Raw genomic sequence first — 23,588 nt, forward strand, 5'->3', positions numbered from 1 at the left:
AGATAAAAATAATATGAACAGGACTGCATTTCAGTGTTAAAAGAGGATTCATAAATCTAATTTACATTATTTGAGTATTTTCACAATACATGCATTGTCTTTTTGAAAAAAATCCTTCTGTGCATAGGCCAGACAGAAAAGACTAATGCTCTTGATAACTGGGAAGCAACAAATCAGTTATTTTAAACTTTCACTTCACCAATGCTCCTGATGGCATGCAATATAAAATAGACAGAAGCCATATCTCTATACTCAGATTTGATGTCATATACTGTCAACAACAGAGAAACATTCTAATTCAGAGAAGCAGCTTATTGAAAGCATTTTCTAATGGGCTAAACTAATGGGCTGCTAAACATCAAAAGAGGAGGAGAAAAAGTAAAATTAGAATCTTTGAAAATATGTTCTCTTCCACACCTTAAGTTTACTGTCCATACCATTGTAAGCAGGTATTGATATCCATCCTTTCTCCTCTCTCTTTCCTTTAATTACCTTGATATTCACAATTGTTTGACCAAAAAAAGATGGGAGAATTGACTGCCTTGCCTTTGCTGAATTTTCCTCTATGTCAGTATTGTGGCCAGACCCCTTACCAATTTCTGCCAGAGAATCACATGCATTTCAACACAAGTTCATTTAATATTATCAGTTTAAAATACCACAACATAAATAAGGAGAATCGTATGAAGTTATACAAACTCTTAAGATCTTCATCTTTCAAACGGCTTTTATGAAAAACTGCGTATCAATTCAACCACTAATTCCTGTTATATGTTAATACTTTCCTTGACTTATTACTAACTTCTTGCATCAAAAAAAATTGCACTAGACTAGAAGTTTGAGTTAATGGAAAAGAACCTTGAAGCAAATTTTCATCACTTAAAACGTTGATAAGTTCTGTAGGAATTTGACTTTATTTTTTAATTTGTTAGCAGGGAATGTTTTTCTTATCTTTCATAAATTTGTAGGAACATTCAGGTCAATATCAACTATCAAATGTATTTACATGAAACTGCATGTTTTTCTTCCCATGGTTAACCATTTGCTGACAAGCCATTAAGCTAAAGTTTTCTTTGTATTGCTTTTATAGCATTAAATGTTCTGTTTAGATAGACTATACTAAATTTATCTCTAGCCCACAGATAAAATATTTAAAAGTATGCCCTAAATTAAAAAAAAAAAAAAAAAACCCAAGCTGGTTGGAAAAATAATACAGACTGACAGCTGTTTGGTAGGATATGGTAAATGAATGCCTGACTCAAAAATATATCCCACAAACACTACTGCACCTGTCTGTGACACTATTCTTGAAACTCAGCAAAGACCTCAAACAAAATGAATTTGAAACCTTCATTACCACTTTATACCTAATGGTAATACTTTAATACGTGGAGAGATGCACATTTATATGAAAAGGTTGAGAAGTTTGCTTTACAGTTTTCCAAGACTTGTATCATTGTAAAAATAATTTAGGTGTCCACTTTGCCACCCTTCCTCATCACAAGCAATTATCAAAGTAAAGTCCTGCTTGTAGTGAGTAAACAAGGCAAAACTGTGCCTAAAGGAAAAAAAGCCCACCTTTTTATTACAAATTTTGGAAGTCACACATCAAATGAACGTATTTCATCAAAGACTCAGGGATCAAAGTCTGAATACTTTGTATATTCAGTTTTACTGAAAATTAGTCATTAATTTATAATATCACAAGTCACTGCTAAGCATGCATACATAAATCTGTAAATTCCAAGGCAAGGAATAGTTTGGGTTTCCAATAAATTTTTCCATACAAGGAAAACATATTTTTTATAATGTCAAATTTCTTCCAAACTTTGGATTATGTGCACCAAAAGACACTTGAAATACACATACTTAATTGATAAAGTACACACACATACAACTTATTCAAATTCTACATTCAGTTTTATTTCAGAATATATGATGATTTTGTTCCATAAAATTCTCTCAATTGGTGCTTAATGAATCTTTAGAGACAAGACTCTTTTAACCTGTGACTCTTTTAGCAGTAACGAACAAAAATCCAACCACATATGCTAAGGTAAGATGTAATATTGTCAAAATGTTTTTACCTCAAGTACTAGCCAGAGCTGTCCTCCCACATATTGATCTGCTTTGTAAAACATCCCATAAAATCTAACAACATTAGGATGATTGGGAAGAAACTGCAAAATATTATATTCAGCTTCAATTTCTTCATCTACATCCTAAATAAAAAACACAAACATACAGAACATATACAGACAGTGACTCTAAATAAAGCAAGAACAAACTCTCATGGATAAAAAGAACTCATTTTTTTTAAATTTGTACTTTTAAGTAGTTTTACTTTAATGCAGCTGAAAGCACATTATACTGGACATTTAATGCATTAGAATTGTCCCACTTGTGCTCATCTTACACACAAAAAAGTGAAACCTGTGTAAATCACACAGTTCTTCAAGAATTCTCTCATTACATAATATACTTAACAAGAAAATTAAAAATTATACTTAACTCTGTTCAGTTGTCTAAGTAAGAAATTCACACATGTATGACTTTTAACCTGTTTTAAATCACGCATGTTTTTAACATGTGAGCTAATGTAAATACACGAACCTTTGACTTATTCCTTTTTCTATTGTCATCAGATAGGACTAAACAGAGAACCATTTCACTAAGCCTCAAAGGGGCCATCAATAAAACCAAATACATTCTTATGACCAAAGACATATAGCAGAAACAATGAAAGACAAAATAATCACCTGTGAAATAAGAAAAGGTTACTAGGTATTTGTTAATGAAAGAATTCTGTGACAATTACAAAATAATGTTTATACCAGCACACAGGCCACAACTCAGAACAGTGCTTAAGTGCTCAGACTTTCCTCATTTCTGCACAGACTTGGCTACTAGAAAATTTAAGCCAGTGCCTTCTTCAGATCCATCCATACAAGAGAAAACCATGATGAATTTCAGCAGTGGTTGATGACAAAAACATAACATTTTTTAGTAAATATTTTAGCCCAGCTGTCATGATCAAACTCCAGCTTGATCCAGCCTGAACAGCGACCAGTAAAATTTTCCATTGAAAACTAGGGCCTTGGTTCTCATGGGAAGCCAGGCATTTAATATCCACTAAAACCAGAGCTGGCACAGAACTACCTCTGAGGATCTGGGATATGCTCTTCTCTTTTTATCTTAATTATTGCCTCACATTATTATCTGCTTATAAAAAGTAACTCTAAAATATCCTAAAGTTCACTGTGTTTATATGATGGGAAAAGTAATTCTTAAGGGAGTACACAGAATAAAATAAGAACATTAAGGTTATCAGCATCTTGTATTTTCCTTGCTACAGTAGGCCCTACGAGGAATGCCTCTGTGCCTTCTCATAATTTGCATGCTCCAAGCAAAGATAACTAAATTTGTAGCACAAGAATTACATAGACCTAAAACAGAAACTAGGCAAACGCTGTCTTCAAATAAGATGATGAAATTCTAAGTTGTCGTTCAGTTGCTGTTACTTAACTCCTTCTGTAAATGCATTCTGTAAAATTGTTCCCTTCTGGGTGTTCTCAATATCTTACACATTTGATTTACATTTCAACTCTAAGAATTCTTTTAAATTAACATTGAAGTTACAGTTTAACATTTTTTACTTACACTGACAGGATCCAGAATCTTTACTGCTGCCAAGCTTCCATCTTTCTTATTAGCAACCTTATAGACTTTACCATAAGTGCCTTTCCCAATAGTCTCTATAATTTCCCAGGTATCTGAGGGATCAGCTAATGATTCTAGTCCAATCATACTGGAATTATATTGAAACAATCCATACAATGGCTTCCTGAAAAATAAAGCAGATGTACATACAGTGGGAAGCCCTAAGTAACTCGGTACTAAAGAAGGCATCTTATGATAAAGAAATCAAATATTATCCTAATTTAAGAAGAAATACAGATAGAATCACAAAAGAAAACCAGACAGAAATGTAAGATCACTCAATGGAAAGAAAACACTGGAGACCGCTTCTCTTTTCTTACTTTAGTGTATTATTTGCTTCAAACATTGTCCCACATGCAGCACCATTCCAAACACATTTTAACAAGTTCTGACAAAATACACCACTCCCTCTACTGCACACTCATTTAATGAACATTTTACACAACTGAATTAAGAGAGCTCATGAAATGAGGTCTTATTTCTGGTTTTAAAAAGCTATGTCAGGGCTTTTCCATAAATTTGTGTAATGCTCCCTGGAGATTGCCAGACAGGCATTCAAGATAAGCCAACTTGAAGAACAAGGTTTGTTTGCAGGGTGGGTGTGGTGGAGAATACAAACATGGGAACAGTTGCACCTCACAACAAAAACCAACACAACAACGTATTGAACAATGGTTTTAATGCTTTAAGTAAAATGCTAAAGATATTCACGTGCAAAGAAAGAGAGGAGAATAGACTGGAAATAGCTTTGATACAACCTTACAAGGAAAACAAAGACAGATTGACATTAAGTTCTCTGTCACTATAACAACTACCCTATCACACAGATTTGCCAGAAAATGATGCATAGCACTCTTTGTACCAACACAATATTATGATGTGTCCCTCTAAGCAATTTTTGTGGATACATTTTTTCTTAAAAAAAAAAAAAATCTGATGCCATTGTCTGCTCTTGTTCTGAAAATTATAACCCTTAAAATGGTATATCCAAACATTTCATTTCATTTACAAACACTTCATTTCAAACATTGCATTTACATTGCATTCCTACAACACAAGTTATTATTTTACAATAAGAAAAAGCAAAAGAACAGTATCTGCTATATCTTCAATAATGTAAAATCTGGATTTAAAAAACCTGAAACCACCACAAAATGCAAATATTATGGGGAATGGCTGAAGTTGTGAAGTAAGTTTGTGCTTTTCTTTTTCTATTTGTTTTCTGATTTGTTAAGCTTCAGAAATTAAAACATCCTTGTTTTAACAAAGGCTGCCATTCACTTTTTATTTATACAGTGAAAAGTTATGTATTAACCAAACAACTTCTGCAAGAACCACACATTCAGAAGATCTTAACACTAAAATACTGCACTGAAATTTATTTAGGAAGAAACTTGTCCTTTTACTCCCCTCACATAAGGCCTCACACACCTCTGGGCTTTAAAATGATGTACAGGGAGTGGCTTCTAGCTGTAAAAACTTATCAGTACTCTCCCCAGAAGAAGTCCCAACATATTAGAGACCTACCAATTACAAATATTTCTGCCATCAGTTGGAGAAAACTTCTCAGTGGTTAAATTTGTTTCTTGTAGGCAAGCAAAATAGACAACACCAGATGCTGAAAAATTACACTTTGGCAATTAACTCTACTGGCTAGAGAACACATTACACAAAGCTACTTGGGACTGCACATATTTATGCAATTTGAGGCATGACTACATGCCATCATCAAACCCCTAGCACTCTACCCTGTTTAGCATACTTGGGAAAAAACAGAATGAAAGCACAAGGCCAACCTGATAGAGTCTAATCAAGCTGCTCTGAGACTGGAATAGGGACAAAGAGCATGACTGTTTCCTCTAAGAGATAGTAACTTAAATCTTGAAAAAGCTGACCAACCAAGACAAACAATAGGATAAAACAAATATTTATTCATAGGCTTCAGCCACTGACACAGTTTCTTTCTTTTATCGGTGAAAAGAGATATTTCTCATCAAAGTAAATTTCATGATTCTCTCATAATACCTGACTTGTTGTATTTTGTAAACCTTTACTGTCAGAACAAATTAAGCATGACAGACTAACTTAAATGGCAGTCAGACAAATGTGCAAGCAACATTTGATACTTTTAAAGAAAATATTTCTCTTGAAGATCAATATTAGAATCAATGACTGCATATTATCATCCCTTAACAGTATCCCCAGGACAAATAGACTACATGTAGTATGTCTATTGTATAATATATAAGATATCATAAAAGAAGTATAGGTTACAGACAATGCACAAATCACTTTTCCATTTGTGAACCATAGCCTTTCAACTGTATTCCACGGCTCTAAACAGTCTCAGAAAAGCCATCTGGAAAAATATCTGGTGTCCCAGAAGTTCTACTGTGATACTTGCCTAGGTTGTGAAAACAAAACAAAAAAAAATCCAAACTCTATATAGAACATGCAGATATTGTTAATGAAATCATTACAACTGGAATAAAATCAGCAACTTTTCCTCACAAATTTATTATCACAGCTCTCTTCTTCAAAAATTATAGGAAGAAAAGGGACTCATAAGCCAGAGAAACAGCTTTACAATTATTGTTCTATTTTCACTACTGCCTCACTCAACTCCTACACAACAGTGATTCCCTTCTGCATTCCAAAATGCACCCTCTTCTAGCTTACAGCAAGATCCATTGTCTGTAGAGATTTTAGAATTAGTAAGAGTCTCACTTCAGCCTGGTGCTTTCTAACAATCATGATATACAGTACTAGCCAATTTTGAGTTCTCTTATAGCTGGTAGGAACATGATAGCAATACCAGCCCATACCAGTGAAAGTAGTGAAAATACTGCTTCCATGCAAATAATTCAAGGACAGGGCTCCTTTCTGCATTGCTCCATTTGTCTTAGCCCTCTTGTCTCTCTTGTGAAACAGCTGGCTTATGCACTTGTGGCATTTACAAACACTGTGGAAGAGTAAGAATGAAGTATTCAAAAATAAGGTAGTTCACTATTTGTAGAGAATTCAGTATTGGTCCCACACTAAGTTGTAACTCCTTGGTAGAAGAATTCAGAAGGTAAAGTTGACATTATCAGCTACGGCCTCACCTAGCCATGACAGACCCTGTTCTGCTGGCTAGTAGTGGTCACACACAGACAGCCACCTCAGAAGCAATTGTTAGAGGAATTAATGAACCAACAAAGGGCACAAGAAAATCAACAGTCAGAACAGCATCCTCTGCTTCTCTCCTCCTGCTATTTCTCACTGGCTAGGTTGAAACAAAGAGCATGTCAATATCTTGAAATGAAGCATACCACAAAAAATCTATCAAGACACCATCCTGTAACTGTTCTCAGCTGGACCCAGAAAGAGAGACTGCAGAATGTGCTGTGGATAGTTTTTTTGAGATAAAAGTTAGTGATGGAAGAAGATGAAGGAGAAGGATAAAAGCATGTTCAAAAGCTATTATGGATGCTATAAAACAAAAAAAGAGCTGTACTTTAGCTGATCACATATTTTCACTAGGCAAAACATAAGGGACAAAACAAGACAACCAGAATAGAACTGCTGTTTTTTACAGATGAAAGGTAGATCCCTGAGAACACTCCAGCTAAATTCAGTTCACAGAACAAGTCTTGCTTGAATATACAAGCCATGAAATCAACTCTGGGTGTTTAAATTGGAAACAGAGAGAACGTAAGTGGGAAACATGTTCTCTCTTTCCACAAATTCTAACTTAAAAGTTTTTATTTGTGCTTACATACACTCTCTTAGTCTACATGAAGTCTTTTAAATTCAGGAGTATCTTCATTATTTTCTTTTCTTTTGGTTCCTTTATATGGATGGACTAGATACTCTAGGCTTTTAGACTTGCAGTATTAGCCACAAGGCCAGAGGTGAGTGATAACCAGTGGCAATGAATTGTGTCTGGGTGCCAGCTCTGATGAAAGCATTGTGATTATTTCCTCCCTTGTCTTGTCTATGTTTCCAGTTCATCACAGTATGAATCACAACCACATTCCTAGAATCAACCATAATAACCTGACCACAAAACCAGCTACTGACCATCATGGCACAGAAATCTAAATGTCACCTAGCTCTCTAGAAATAATGAGAACAAAGAACACTCTAGTCAAATGGTAAAAATTTCACACCACCACTCCTAATTCAATACTGAAGGTACTTCTAAGATTATAACCTTAATTCAATTTTTTTGATCAAAGATTTGATCTAAACCAGAAAAATCTCCATTAATATCCCAGAAAATGTATGACAGGAAAGATGTATATGCCTAGTCCAGACAAGCCACTACATGTTTTCATTTAGATTCACTGCATAATAATGTGTTGCACTACAAATGTTTGTAAGTAAACTCTTGTTGGACCCTTATATTTATGAGAACATTAACCTTTGTCCAATAATGTTTGATCATTTTTGTATTGTCCATATAAATAAAACTACTCAGGGCAAGGGGTGAATACATTATCCCGATCAGCCAGTTTCATAAACAAACAGATCCAGGCTGCATAAAGGTAAAGTACAGCTTTGGCCCTGACCACCTCCCCTGCAATCTTCTGACTGGGTGTGCATTTTCAGTCTTTTCAGCAGGACTGTGTCACATCAGGAGGCACTCCTGACTCCATTGCTGAGTCACAAAGTTATTTTACTCCAGAGCTATTTAGCACTTTATCCTGTGACTCCCAAGTGCCACAACACTCTTGATGGACTTCATCTTTCATGGGGTCCAGGTAACATTGCATCTTGGATCCTTCATAACTGCATCTCCCATAAAAGTCAGATTTCTTCTGCTTCCCAGAAATTAATTCTGAATTTGCTTCCTCTTACCTCATACAGACCCATGGCTCCAAGTAATCTCTGTGTAAATATAACAGTCATACCAGTTTGCTTCACCTCAAGCCATTTTCTAGATGAATGGTACTTGCCAGCAGTGTAGTAATGGTCTTAAAGAGATCTGCTTAACATGCACAGAATACACTTTAAGATAAATTAAACACTCCCTCAATCTACTGTAGAACCAAGAACAGAACAAGCAAACCACCGGGATTTCCTAGAGTAGGAAGGTCTTAAATGTAAGGGTAAAGTCTAGTCACCCCATATTTTTCCTGTACATATTCCTTAATACTTCAGGAAGTTTCTTGGTGCTTTGATTCTTCTATCTAATTTTTACTCATGTCAATGGTATTATATTAACAATCAATTTTCTTTCTGTTAGAATTATCCAATCCCATTCATTTACATAGGATTTTATAGATACAATATGCTTTATTCTGGTCTCCATAGCTGAATTCCTTTAACTGAATATGCACAACAGCTGAAATCTAACTAGAATGGAAAGCTTTATAGACAGTAATTCACAAAACTAAGAAAGCAAAAAAGCAACTTGTTTCATGAAGTTAAAATAATGAATTTGATCAACCTGCATCTTTTACCCAAGATACCATCATAATAACTTTCATTCTTTCTTTTCTCTGGTATCTCCAAAAGAAAGTATCTGCTGTAGCTAGCACTGTTAGCACATGGGTAAAACAACCAAGCAGAATGTATAAAGAACAAAACTCAACTTATACCACTCCTCAGAAGAGACTGATTCCTCTCGCCTGACAAAAATTTTAATGAAAACTGTAGGAATATTTTATTGGGGGATATATACTTGTCAGTCAAATCTGGATACAGTCTTCTGTGAGAAAAGGCTTTCTCACAAAACCTCAAGACTGTTTCACTCAGGTTCAACATAAATGTCCTAACATCACTGCTGACATTGAATGTTCAGAAAAAAAAATGGTGAAAGCATCTGCATAATTCACAGAAACGACTAGTGTAACAAATTTACACTTCTTGCCAGTATGCAAAAAAAAAAAAAAAAATTGTTTTCACAAAATTAGCACAATGTATTATTAATGGAAAATAACACTTCCAAAGTTTTCTGGTAGGCATGGTGTATTTAAGAAACTAACTGGGACTAACACAGAAAATTGTATTCAGTGATGAAAGACCGAATGTTTTGCTGAGAATCAAATTATTGCAAAACATCATTTCCTGCACATGGTAAGCCAAGTATTTTTGAGAGTCATCTTTTTCTGTGAGGTAAAGAGTATCTTGCTACTAAAACAGAAATCAACAAAAACTTCTACTGAAATTTGAGTAGTACTGAAAATAAAGCCCCTGATCATTCACACAGAGCTACAATACATTACATTTATTTGACTGCAAATTAATCAGTTCCATATCTTCAACTCCAAGGACCAAATACTGAATAAAATAATGTACCTAGTCAGTTACCATGATTATTAAATTAATTAAACATTATTAAGCAGAAATTATTTTCCAAGACCAGATCCAAATATCTGAAAGCCTGTTAAGAAGAACAGCTCAAATAATCAGTTCTGATCAGTGGTATTCCTATTGCAGAATTGCTATTTACATTAGCTATTGAAATAGTATTCCAACAAGCAAAATACATTAAAGCAGTTACAAATTATTAACATCTAACACATCAGTTCCACCTTAAGTTGTGAACTCAGCACTAAAATAAAGCTTATAATCCCATGACCCCATTCAGTTATAAACTGCAGGTGGCAGATCAGGTGACTACCAGGTGCACTCTCCATGTGTGAAGGATCAATACCTGAGAAGGTTTTCTCTGCCTCCTTCGGTAGCAATTTAACAGGCCAAACAAAATGCATGTGTTAGTGCTAAAATGGAAGGCTGAAGGGCTGCAACAAAATGATGACCCACAGACCAAAACCAGGCTCTTCACTGCAGTCTCAATCAGAAAGTTTGATAAGCTTTGTGTACGGACGAGGAAGAAGAAAACTAAGAGAGATGCAGGATAAACTTCAGAATAAAATAACTGCAACCTTACATTAGTGACCTATTTTCTGAAACCAGCTTATCTTATATTGGATTTCTGTCCTGCTAAGCATATGAGAATTCTTCAGGACCAAGATAGCTTCCTCAGAAGGAGAGCTTGCTTCATCCAGTGCTGCACAGAACTGTGTGTTCCATGTACTGGTTCTCATGCCCAGTATTAGACAACGGTAGTGTGTGTAGTATCTGTTACCTTAAGATGCAGTCATGGAGCTACAAATAGATTGGTTCAATCCTAGCAGCTTCGCTTCATTAATGCTAAAGATTGTTGTGACACTAATTGATACTGAGCTTGATCTATTTATCAAGTCTTTTACAAGCAGGAGCTGGAGAATTAAAGCCACTTCGTCGTTCACATAGACTGAGCAATAACTACTTAATATTTTGAAGGGATCTTCCTATTGTTTCACAATATACCTTAATTGTATAATGCAATCAATCATAATTCATCACCATAATTCTCCAGTATTTATTCTACAGCAGTTTTATTCTAATGTAAATTTTAATAGGAACAGATACTCTCTTTTATCTATAAGAAAACTAATAAACTATTAATCATGATATGAAGAATCTCTCTTAGTGCTGACAATGACTTCTTGCTTAAGATGAAGCATTTTCATCAGTGAGCTAGTTGTTATGCATTACCAGCTTGTGTGCAGTAGCCTAGTGTGACACCAATTTGCATAATTCCTCTCCTCTAACAGGCTTCAAAAATAATAATAGGCATATGAGATAGAATCCATTATTTTAAACTTATTTCAGCAGCTATCTTCAAGGAGCAGTTATCAGCAAAACCTCTATAGAATTAAGTTTAATAAATTATAGATGTATTATTTGGGTTATGCTTTCTGGGCCTATAGCCATGTACATTGAATTCTGTAACAAAGACCAAGGCAAAACCACAAAGCAATTGGCTTGATATCTTCCAGACAAGAGGCAGGACTTAGAGATTAAGCAAGTTTGCAGATGACACAAAACTGGGAAGAGCTGCTGACTCCCTCAAAGGCAGGGAGGCCCTGCAGAGAGATGTCAACAAATTAAAGGACTGGGCAATCACCAATCATATAAAGTTCAGCAAGGGAAAGTGCCAGGTTCTGCACCTGGGATTGGGCAACCCTGGATGTTTCCAGAAAGTAATCCAGTACAATGTCTGGCCTTATAAATTTGAAGAGTAATTTAGACCTTGGTCCACCTTACTGCACATTCTGATATATGGTCATCAATAAGAAAGATCTGATTTATTTTAATCACACAACTCTACACAATTGACATTTAGGCCTGATGTCCACTAATACAAAAACACATCACCAAAATACTCAGCTATCCCATTAAGTGAAAAGATACAAGCACCCCAGGAGAAACAACAGATGCCAATACCGACAAGAGCAAAAATTCTCAGAGCTTGCTCCTGTCAGCTATTTCACACTGAGGAGCACTAATCAATTTCAATTCCCACTGATTCAGGGGATTTGAAGGAGATTAATGCCTCCAAGAGCTGAGATCTTGAAGAGAAACAATTTAATAACAACAAAATTGCCCATGAACTTTCAGAATAGAATTTAAACACAAAATAAAGTACCAAACTGGCCTCTCCCCCAGATTAACTCTTGGGTTGCTGCAGATGGTCTGGAAGAAACTTAAGAGAATTCCTGAACTTAATTTACAAAGACAAAATATGACAGGTAAGAATGCTGTATCATACACTGGGTACAGTAACTGTGACCTGGAATAATCAGCCTTTAGCAGTTCATTAGCAACTATTTAGTTTTCTTTTATACATTCTGTTCAGTTTATGTAACAGCTCTGTGTTCAATACTGGGGAGTTTCAGAACTCAGAAGAGAAAAACACTTTGCGATACCATTTAAAAAAACAGAAAAAGAAAATAGATAAAATAGTTGTATGTCACCACAAGCAGCACTGAACTGAGATATCAGTTAAGGTAGACTAAAAGTAGATTAGATTGCACAGACAATATGAAACAGGATCTAATGTATTACATATTTAACGATGTTTCACCTTCAGCCATTTTCTATCACTTCATATGGCAGTGGGTCATTTCCCTTTTAGTAAGGATACCCTTTGCAAATAGCCCCAGTTCCTAACTTACTGTTTAAGCAGGGAGTACCTGCTAAAACAACAAAGTTTGAAGCACCATAAAAGTATGATGAGCAAAACAGAAACTGACATTATCCAATTAAGAAGGATATCTTTATATGGTGTGAGTGATGTGGTGTAACGAGGATGCTCATTTTACAAGATAGCATTACAAATAGAGCCTAAATTTCAAATACAATCCTAGGAGTTTGGAGAACTCAAGAGATACCCTTGACTAGAACTCATCTCCTGTACTGCCGAAAGCGTATTTTATATATGCTTCAGGTTCTATTTACAAACTGGACAAACTAGTACTTTTCAACAATGATACCTTGTATTGAAAGGTGTCTGCTATGCAGACATCCCAAGCTACAACTCTCTACACATTACAGCAATGTCCCTCTCAGAAGCCTCTTCAGCTGTTGCCAGGTACCAGGGCAGAGGCAGCCCCACGGTTTGCTGTAAGTGTCCCTTGAAGCTCAAAGCAGGTACATTTTGGCTTCTCTTGTCAGACATGTGACTTTACAGACTAGCTCAGTTAGCCACAGAGGCATGCTGGCAGCTTCTTCTCTCATGCCTTGAAACCCTCTCTGAGCTCCACAGCAAGGGTATTTTTAAATATATATGCGAGGTGAAATAAATATATGCACAGACTTAACAGGGTTTCTGAAAACTTCTTCAACTATTGCAAGGAACATAAATAAACAATAAAAACAACAGACATCTTGTTTGGATGAGACTTCAGTCTCAGCTTCCTGACATCTCAAACTCTTTCAGCTTCTCACTATAACCAGGAGTTCCCAGTCTCTAATTTCAAGCTTGTGCCATTTACTCTGAAACATATTTGCTTTTCTTTTCTAAATCCCTCCTCCTGATCTCTGCAGCATGCTGGCTTTTTGTGAAAAGACAGGCTGATTTTCCTTCTAAATGGCTGATGAGAATCCCCTTCCTTTACTCTTCTGGCCTGCCTTGCTAGGTCATTCCTCTTCAAACACACTATGTGACCAAAACCTCCCACTGAAGTCCAGCCTCCCACTTTAAGTTTAAAGTTTGATAATTGATTTATCACACTGAGTTTCCAATTCTTTATTTAATGCTACTCAGTCATCAAAATTTAATTTTTCCTCCTTGTTTTCCTTTTGTTCTTTTTTCCTCTAGCTTTTGGCAGGTGCAAAGTTTATTTCAACCATTCTACAGAACCACAACAAATAAGGCAAATAAAACCACATTCAAAATGATGCTTATAGTCTGATAGATTTACACAAAAACCTTCCCAATGTCAAACAGAAATTACATATTGTAGATAGATTCCTTGAATTGTCCCAGCTGTCAATATATTTTTACTATACTCACATTTCTGTAAATGGACTTTCTCCCATCACTACTCTTCACATAATGGAAGGTTTGTTACCCAGCTTAGAAAAACAATGGTTGCATCAACAAGATATTAACTTGAGGGTGTTCCAGCAAAAAACAATAGATTGTGCTGCATTTTTGGAAATTGCCATATCTGATTTATATCCTTGTGTTATCAATTGTATAAAGTTAATTCTCTATAATGAATTATTTATTTCCTGTAGTAATAGACACCTGATATAGTCATAAATATTTATATGTTCAGTTAATTCACTAATGCAAACGGAAGTAATTCTGAAATGGGATGTATCAAAGAGGCATGGGGACCTAACAGTCTGCTCAACTTTTACATTAGTGAAGACAACCACTATGTGGGAAGCAACAAGAAGTGGAAGAAACCTGCTCCTGAAAGCATGGTACAGCAATAGTCTAAGGTATCAAGATAGAATACTTTCATGTGTATCCCAGAAAAAAAAATTCTCACTTATCTCTATCTCTGTTCTTCCAATTTGTAAAATGTGTGGTAATATCCTCTAACTATACTCCTTTGCAATCCCTGGGCTTCTCACTAGCATTGCAGAGAGATTCCTCTTCAGCAAGGGAAATATCTCTTCTTAGACAATGAGTTATTGGTTTGTGCATTGACTTGTGCATCTCCACTATCTTTACAGCATCTAAGAAATATTTTGGGTTGCTGGCTGCCTGAAAGTAGTTCAGTACCACCTATGGATTGCAAGTCTACAAGCACAAATTCCTTCAAGTTAGTTGGCTGTACTGATATCACCCCGCATCCAAACCAGGTCAACACAAACAGCTAGAAAAAGAGTTTATTTACTGCATCCATAATAAGACAATGCAGTTTACCAAGGTTTGTAAAGTCAAAAGAGAATAGAAAATTGAAAAAATAAAAAAGTCTGCATCCATTTAGACTCAGATCATTCCTGAAACATCTTATCTAATGAACTCACAGCTCTTTTTCAGCTCATATCCCTCTTCATAATCCATCCCTGTCTCTGGGGCAATTCACCCATGTCTGCACCTCTAAAACACCAAGTAGAAGTAATTTATCTAAGAAGGCAGTAATCTGTTTGTCCATCAAATAATTGCTTTCCACATTCTGGAGAAGTTGACTGCTTTAGGTCTCTTGTGAAAAGTCATGTGAAAGTTGACTGCTTTAGGTCTCATGTGAAAAATCTCACCTACCCCGTAACACACTTTATTACTCTCATTTGGGTCAAATTCTTGCAATCTATTGGTCCATTGTGAAGGATAACATTAGCTGGAAAATGGCCAAACCTCAGGGGAAAAAAACCCTCTCTAAATGGTAACATTTACTTTTTATACATTTGTTATGTTGTAAATTCACAACCATCCTTTTGTAGACACATAAATGGAATCAAAATGTGTCTCACAGTTAAACAAGTCTTTTAACAAAAGCTGCATGTGATAATAATGAATGTTGCTGAAATCAGTGGTTTAGCATGCAATCCTATTTTGAAGGATGCTGTAACAAAGCAAAGGTACTACTGCAAAGATTAGGGAACAACGTTACAGACTACCCATGCTGCTGTGCTCTCATCACTACTGAGAAAGGTCAGCTGCAAACGAAAAATGATTTTGAAACTGCAATTTTGTATCTTTGCTTTAGGGGGAAAAAACCAACCCATCTGACAGAGACAGGTTAGGGAAAGCTGTGTTCTGATGGACTTGCTCTCTGAACAACAACTCTTTCAAGACCTCAAATCTACACTGATTTCAGGAATTATTCACAGGCCTCTTAGATTCCAGGAATAAAAAAGGAGGAGAAAAAACGAGGAGATGTAAGCCATAGTTCATTTTATACCTTCAACTAATGATTGTCAGTGAAAAAGGAAGAAAAAATCTTTCAGATGACAGATTCTAAAGCAGTTTTGCTAATTTAGATCCAGAAGATGCAGAAAGGAAGTACAGTGCAGGAAGTGCAGTGCAGTGTCACAAAATCAGAAGCCATATGGTACTCTACATAAAAACAAAATCCATTACAGGTTTGAGTTTCACTACATGTACAAAGAAAACACTTTAAAAATGTGACTGTCAAAAGATGAAGAGAGAACTATGCAAATTTAAAAAGTTAAATAGGTCACTGGTAGAGAACTTAAGGAAAATACTGAAAATCCAGAATTAATCCTTGACAAGGCAATTAGATTGTGTCAGCAACTGAAGTCATTCATACAGTTAGATTGTGTCAGCAACTGAAGTCATTCATACTAGAATGACTCCAGTCTTGAGTGGGCTGTACTTTGACATAATGAAGGTGTTCACGAATCAAAAACATTAGGAGGAAACAGACCTGCAGCAGACAGGCATGTGAGCTCTGACTGAAGCACGATCAGCATGTAAAACTGCCTGTCAATTACAACAACGAGCCCAGAATAATGCCCAGCTATTTTGCAAAAGCTTGCAGCATCAGGGCATTTACTTTTTGTCTAAGTGTGGAAGCTGCATTTAACCAGAGGCTATCATCCTTGGTCCCTGTCCAGGCTATCCTACAGCCATGTCTCTGCCCAAGCATGTACCTCACTCATCCAGGCCCAGGCACTAACCCGTGGACTTGAACTTCTCAACAGACCTGGAGTCTGCCTTGTTCCTCCAGACTGGCCTGGCCATCACTGCACTGTCACCTGACTGGCTGCCCTCCCTGGGCCTGTCCCCATGCCTGCCTGGGGTCCTGACAGGATGCCCCAGCTAGGTGTGGCCATGGGCCTGCTGCCTCACTGGCACCCATGGCTCCTGGCTCATCTGCCCTCACAGGGCAGCCCAGCCCACACTGCAGAGTGCCTACTGGTACTTTACTCAAGCCTTTTTTCTGCTAGCCTCCCTCATAACATGCAAAAGCTTGCACACTTTTCAAACCAATGAGTAGTGAAACCTGCAGATCCACAGATCCCTGAGTGTGTATCAAGATGCAAAACCAGTGAGATCAAAGAGCCTTATTAACACACGAGCCAGATACATTTTTCTCATGATCACTATTTTCACCTTCTAAAAAGGAAGACAAATGAAGATGCACATGCTACAGCACTACCGGGTTATAACTGTTAGGGTTCACAGACTCTTAAACGAATGTTTATTGTCTGTTCCTTATGTTAACACTGTTTCTACAGAAAACATTCATTGAAATAAAAAGGAATGTAGTGTGGAACTTGTTACGCAAATATTTTAAGGCAAGCAAACTCTTTTTTGTATTTTTTTCTTTTCCTCCTTCACATAGAATAAGCAAGCATTTGAGGCCATAAGGACATTCTGTTCTTGGTTAAGTAATTATTTAGACAACCAATATTTAATTACAAAAAGCCACACTGTAAAGTAGAACCTTATTTCAGAGACAGCTTTTAAAAAAATCCTCTCTCCTAAAACCTAATTTCAAATTTAATAATTTTCTTTCTTCTATTAAATAGACAGCTCCTACAGAATCCTGGCAATTCAGTATGTATTATTTAACAAAATTAGTCTTTGCTGCAAATGATAACATTATTCTGATTTGCATGTCTCTGGAATTCATGCAAGAATAAGACCAAGTTTGAACGCTAACAAAGTATTCTTCTGCCTAATGAAATATTCATACTCATTTGTCATCAAGACTTAATAAGGAAGAATACAGCCTTCTCACTTCTGTTAGTAAAGGACTAGCAAAGATCTTTCCTTCATTTAATTTTGAATGTCTCCTGAACCACTCCTAATAATTTCCTTTTCCTGTACAACACAGTACTAGAGATATTTAAAATTTTCTTAGAAAGATGACTCCATATTTCAGGCAGAAAAATAAAGTTTATATATGTGCATCACCCAAAACTTACAGTAGTTTTTTACCATTAAAACTTCATGCTACCACTCTGTTTTCTGCATCTCTCCAGATATATTATTAAGATCAGAAATAAAGAATAAAAGCTACACTACAGCATGGGGAGGCAAATACAACAAAACTTTAAGACAGCTTTATCAAGAACCATACCTCAAGGAAATGCCATCATTGCAGCCTTCTTGTTCACAGTATAGCCTTGAAGCCTAAAATGATGTTTTTTCCATTTCAGTTCTTGTGGAACTAATCAGATAGCAAAAGATGTGCCCCTGGACACAGAATTTTTACATGTGGAAAAATCACCCTAATTTAAGAAGGGGGAAGAGGGTGTGGATTCTTCACCACAACTGTTTACAAGGAAAGCACTTTATCTGATTTAACAAGTACACAAAATTGCATTCTCAGGTGTTCCTTGTATATGTTTCATTCCCAGTCTTTCAGCCTGTCATAAAGAGCACTCACTTTCCAGCTCAGACAGTAGCTTTAACTCACTTTCCAGATCAGAATTTTCTATTCAAAGGCCTTTTGGCAGATTGGTCAACAGGTGTTCTTTTTACAGCAGCCAATTTGTTGCTATTAGGGAACATGAAACCAAACACAATTTCTTGGGAGTGCTGCTGAATTCTGTGAAGTTCCCAGCTGAGCAAGCTTAAGCCATCAGAAATCACCATATTACCACCTTTTGCCCAGCTATTAAATGTTTGTTTCTCTGCATTACAATATCTATGATTACGGTCAGTCACCAGAGTCCTTCACTCTTGAAACTGGAAAGAGGTCAAACTATCCCTAGTGAGAAGCAACTCAGCCTTACATGAATCATCCACATATTTCTTTAGGTTATCGTTAGCTGACTTCTGCAGAGCCTCCAAACCTTCTGCCAGCATATAAATTGCTTCTGGAGCTATAAAGCAAGGGAGTTGCACTGACATCACTTTCCTATATATTAGCAGTTGTTAAATTCAAGTCACTTAATCTAACACCAGTCGTTCCTCCTCAATTGATGACAATATACACGATGTTCAATACAGCAATCAGTTTAATTTTATAATCATTCTTCACTAGGACAGTGTCTCACCACAAACAATGAGGCATCATACTAGATACAGCTGATAAGCAAATTACTTACCTTTTGGCATATATAAAATGTCCATTACAAAACAATGTAAGATCAACAGCTGAAAAATATTCTTTAAATTTAATTAATGGGGAATTGTCTTCATTAACATAGTTGTAAATGATTTTTAACAATTTTCCAAAAGTAAAAATTATAAAGTGATTTTTAAATACTCTTAACTTTTGAAGATACACTCTTTTCCCTTGAATTTATTTTTAATCACGGGAAGTTTTCTGAATTATGTACTATATCTACTGTATTTATCTCATCATCTCTCCTGGCTGGCCTCTCAGAGCCATTAATTCAATGCTCCATCTGCTACAGTTGCTCATACCACAGATGACATTTACATTAGGTTTGTTTCCTCAGAAAAAAATATATTGGAAAAGGTAGTCTGACAGGTCTTTATATCCATTTCACAGGCTAAATACAAGTTATAAAGATCATTCACGTAACTACTGACAGAAATTATGAGAGAACAAGTGGAGACAACAAGAAATGTACCAAACATGCCGTCTTCTTTCAAGTGAATTGGGATTAATCATATCTATCAGTCATCCTTCCAGTAGGTTTAAAATAACAGCGTAAAAAATACACCAGGAGACATGAAAATGGCCATCCCACGCTACATGTTTTACAACTCCTCCTGCTTTATGCAGGAAAACTGCTATCAAAGCCAATATTGCATTCTTTCAATATCAGAAATAAGGCTTTTAATTTTTTTTCTTTCAGAACAGATTTTATACCAATTCTGTAGAGCAAACAGAATGATTTATCAAATAGCTCAGTGACAAGTTATATGGACATACTACGATGTGACAGGATTGTCCCATGGCAGAGAGGAGGTCAGTGAATATTACTCACATCCAGACTGTCCAGTAACATATTTACAGATTGGAAACTTGAAGAACGCTGAAGGAGAACAGCTTCCACTCTCCATATACCTCCAGGTTTTAATACTTTTTAAGGTATTAAAAAGTATGCAGTAACCGGGACAGGGAAATTTGCAACAATTTTTCCTTTTTCTGAAAGAAACCCTCACCTATATGGAATAACAACTTTTAAAAATGTTTTTTAAAACAAATGCCTCAGTAGGATGACAGATTCTGCAAAATCTGCAGTGAGCTGCTAAGCATTTGCATGAAAATAATTTTCTACCATCAGCCAGAGTCTTGGTATGTTCAGAGGACTGACCTTCAGGATACCTTAATCCTATAGGCAACCTTTACTCTGAAAAATCATTGCACCACACTAAGCTACTTCTCCATTTCCATTTTCTCTTGTTCATAGTAATTCTTACTTTGTGTTAAAATTTTGTATATATTCTGTACATACTTACGAACAATAAAAAAAGGAGAGAGAGAGAAAGAAAGAGGGAGAAAAAGAGGGAGAGAGAGAGGGGGAAAGAGTTACTGAAAATGTTCGTCCTGTCTGTCTTTCAGGCCCAAATTAATCACAGTTCATGTCTACCCTTCTGTCCATGCCAGGCTGGGTAACAGAATAGTAGAAGGAAGAAGGCCATGGAACAGATTTAGAACTCTCAACAGCATTGGTCATCAAGGACTAATAGAACAAATTATTCCTACAGTGAACTACCATGAACCATTTCCTTTTTTCTGTCACACTTGCACTATGCCTAAGCTGAGGGCAGAAGTAGCAGAGAACACCACTAGAAAACAGGAAACTTTTCACCTGGAAGAGTTCAGTAAATTCTACTTGTGCAGGGAAGTATTTAGGAAACAAAACAGTGGATGGGATTTTTCTTTTTCCAATAAGTAGTCAAATGTAAAGACAAGATTGCCTTTGGGATCAGGACCACTCTTCTAGTTCTATACCTACCCAGGAAATCATGAGTGGAGACAGCACTTCCAAACTGTTTTAAGCAGCATTTTCTGTTGTTTCAGATTCCAGTGCCGGGAGAAAATGTTCCTTAAATATTTCTACTTTTTCCTTTATTATCCACAAAAAAGTGCCAGAGATGCCTCTACCTTCTTGCACCTATTTTTACATACAACACATAATTTCCATATGAATCTCAAATCTCTACTTAGTCTCTGCTTACAGCTGTACTTAAGCTGCCCATGGTAAAACAAGTGACCTCCCCTTTGCAAGATACCTCTCGCACTGTAGGATATTATAAATCCTTTACCAAAACATTTACAATATGCTGCTTATTAGTGACACAGAGTCCACCTAAAAAACTGTTCTGCAAAAAACTTCTATCTCCTTAAAGTCACAAGTAGAAAATAGCACACCTGGAACAAGGAGATGCAGGACTGCAGTTAAAAAGCTCTATTTGAGACCTGCAGACCTGGGTCCAAATGTAAGAAAGAGGAAAGGCTGGGAAGCAGCAACGGTAAGGCACAACTGCATACTTACAAGTACAGTACAACCTACATCACAGAGTCAGAACTGTGTTAAGGAGAGAGTAGAAGATTTACTTGGTACTATGACAATCTGATACACCTTGGGCTTAAAGCAGCCTTACCAGTAAAGGTATCATCACTGCACTCCACAAGATCCTCCATTTTGTCCCCAAAAAACATTCATACGTTTACAAGTCACAAAGCATTTTGGAGAAGAAGCTGTGGCATATACTACAAATCACTGTGCATTCTATAGATATATCTATCTTGCAAAAACAGCTTTGTCAAGGACACAGGCATCTGCTAGCTAACAGGAGTCAAATCTTTTATAGACATGGATAACTGTGTATCTCTGCAAAAACTGTGCTAATCTAACTACATTTTGTCTTGCAAGGGTGAAGATCACCTTAGTGCGACAGTGCCAACTGTCTTGTCATTAGCTCCATTATCACAATGACTTAAAAAGAGCTATTCTTGTTACTATACACATTCATATGTGTTCCATGCAAGAATTCTGGGCTTTTTTAAAAATAGCTAACACTTACAATGTGCAAATCCTTAGCTGGAAATTGTTACCTACAGCATTAATATTTTCAGTGAATTGATTTTGCTTTTTAAAATTTTTGATAATGAAATCCCCAGGTTTCATTTCACAATAGGTTGACACTGACAGGGCCATGAATCCTGATGAGAAAGAAAGCTACCATTTTATTTCTTTGGCAAAGAACCCAAGCAGGAAAAGGTATACCATGAGTCAATTCTCCAGACAGGAGTTATAATGAAAGCAGTACAGGCTGTGCTCTTCACAATCCATCCTTTCTTATTGTATCAAGGTTGCAAAAGCTTGTTCCTCCTCCAATACTCTAGGCACTGCCCCACATCATAACTATCAACACTACAAAACCATAAGTCAAAATTAATAGCCTTTAAGGTGTGGTTTATAACAATCACTCTTTTGAAGGAAGCCAACAGGTAAGGTCTGTAGAAACTAAGCACTGAATTTTCTTTCAGAGGTGAGACTAAAAAGTTACCTAAGAATCACACCTAAGAACTTTTCCAGTCACAGAGATTTGTATTTCATCATGCCACATACTGCTCAGTTCAAAAGTCTCTCCTCAGCAAGTAGTTTCTGAACAGCACTAGAAAGAGAAGGGGCTGAAAAAGCCCCAAATTGCATGGGCAGTTCTACCCCTAGGGAATATTCACGAATGAAACTACACCTCTAGTGCAACCTATCAAGTATAGCTGGGCTATCACAGGAAAGTATGAAGGCCTCATTGCAAAGCAACAACTGTCAGTAACTGTTACATTTTATTACATGTTCTCCGTAACCTTCACAGTGCTCTTGGCATTAAAATGAAATGAGGAATCAGCTATTTTGCCCAGTTCACTAGCTTAATTTCATTACATGAGAAAGAAAAAAATATTAATAAATACAACTCCAAGCAGAAAAACAGTCCCCAGCTACCAGCTGACATCTCTAAGACAATTATGACATGTTAGCAGAATCAGACAAGGATTTGTCTATTTTGTGGAAGTAAGTCAGAACACATTTAGTTTTTCTTCAGGGTGCCACAGATGACGACATTTAAAAACTTTCTTACCTAAACTGGTTTGCTTCAGGACTTGCTGTGCTCTCATCTGTTGCAACAAGAAACAGAAAAAGTAAAAGCTTGACAGTCTTAAAGACACTTGAGATCTCTGGCATTTTTCCAGATATTTCAAAGTAACAGACTACCCGAGCTAGCAGTTGTTACAAACCTGACTGCATTATAATTCTATTCCAAAACTGACTAACAACAAAAGAGAATAGGTGAAAAACTACAGGTTGAATTCCTTACCTGACATAGCTCCTGTTAGCCATATGCTCAACCCAGCAAAATATACTGTCTCTCTGAGCAATAAACCTACAATAGACAAAGGCTGAATTATTAACAAGAACATGAGGAGGCCTTAAAAGCACATGATGAATGAAACAGAAATACAAAGCTTACAATCTGATTTAGTTTGTAAAGGAAACTTAGCTCAGCTGATCTATTTTGAACACCAAATGGCATATGGAAAGCAGGATGATGTTTTATTATAATGTAGGGGAATGGTGAACACAGTCCCTAAAACTGTCTTTATCCCAGTCTCTCACAATGTAGAATTTGACTAAAATAGAAAATCTGATTTTTATTATATGGTGGTTGTATACATTCCCATTCCACTGGT

General features: G+C 36.3%; 1 protein-coding gene across 12 annotated transcripts in view; it reads right to left on the reverse strand.

The window, feature by feature from the left end:
* MYO3B (myosin IIIB) overlaps window positions 1-23,588 on the reverse strand; it is a 230,947-nt gene that overhangs the window by 202,942 nt on the left and 4,417 nt on the right. For all 12 annotated transcript variants that reach the window (XR_008431755.1, XM_053947139.1, XM_053947140.1 and 9 more), the window contains 4 exons: window positions 23,216-23,281; window positions 22,979-23,015; window positions 3,661-3,844; window positions 2,088-2,222 (listed from right to left, as the gene is read on the reverse strand). Coding sequence is in view for 11 of the 12 variants with exons in the window: in XM_053947139.1 (XP_053803114.1) it covers window positions 2,088-2,222; window positions 3,661-3,844; window positions 22,979-23,015; window positions 23,216-23,222 (363 nt within the window). In the remaining variant the exon portion in view is untranslated. The remainder of the gene's footprint in view (window positions 1-2,087; window positions 2,223-3,660; window positions 3,845-22,978; window positions 23,016-23,215; window positions 23,282-23,588) is intronic.

Source organism: Vidua chalybeata, chromosome 7 (genome assembly GCF_026979565.1).
Source record: "Vidua chalybeata isolate OUT-0048 chromosome 7, bVidCha1 merged haplotype, whole genome shotgun sequence".
Taxonomy (NCBI): Eukaryota; Metazoa; Chordata; class Aves; order Passeriformes; family Viduidae; genus Vidua; species Vidua chalybeata.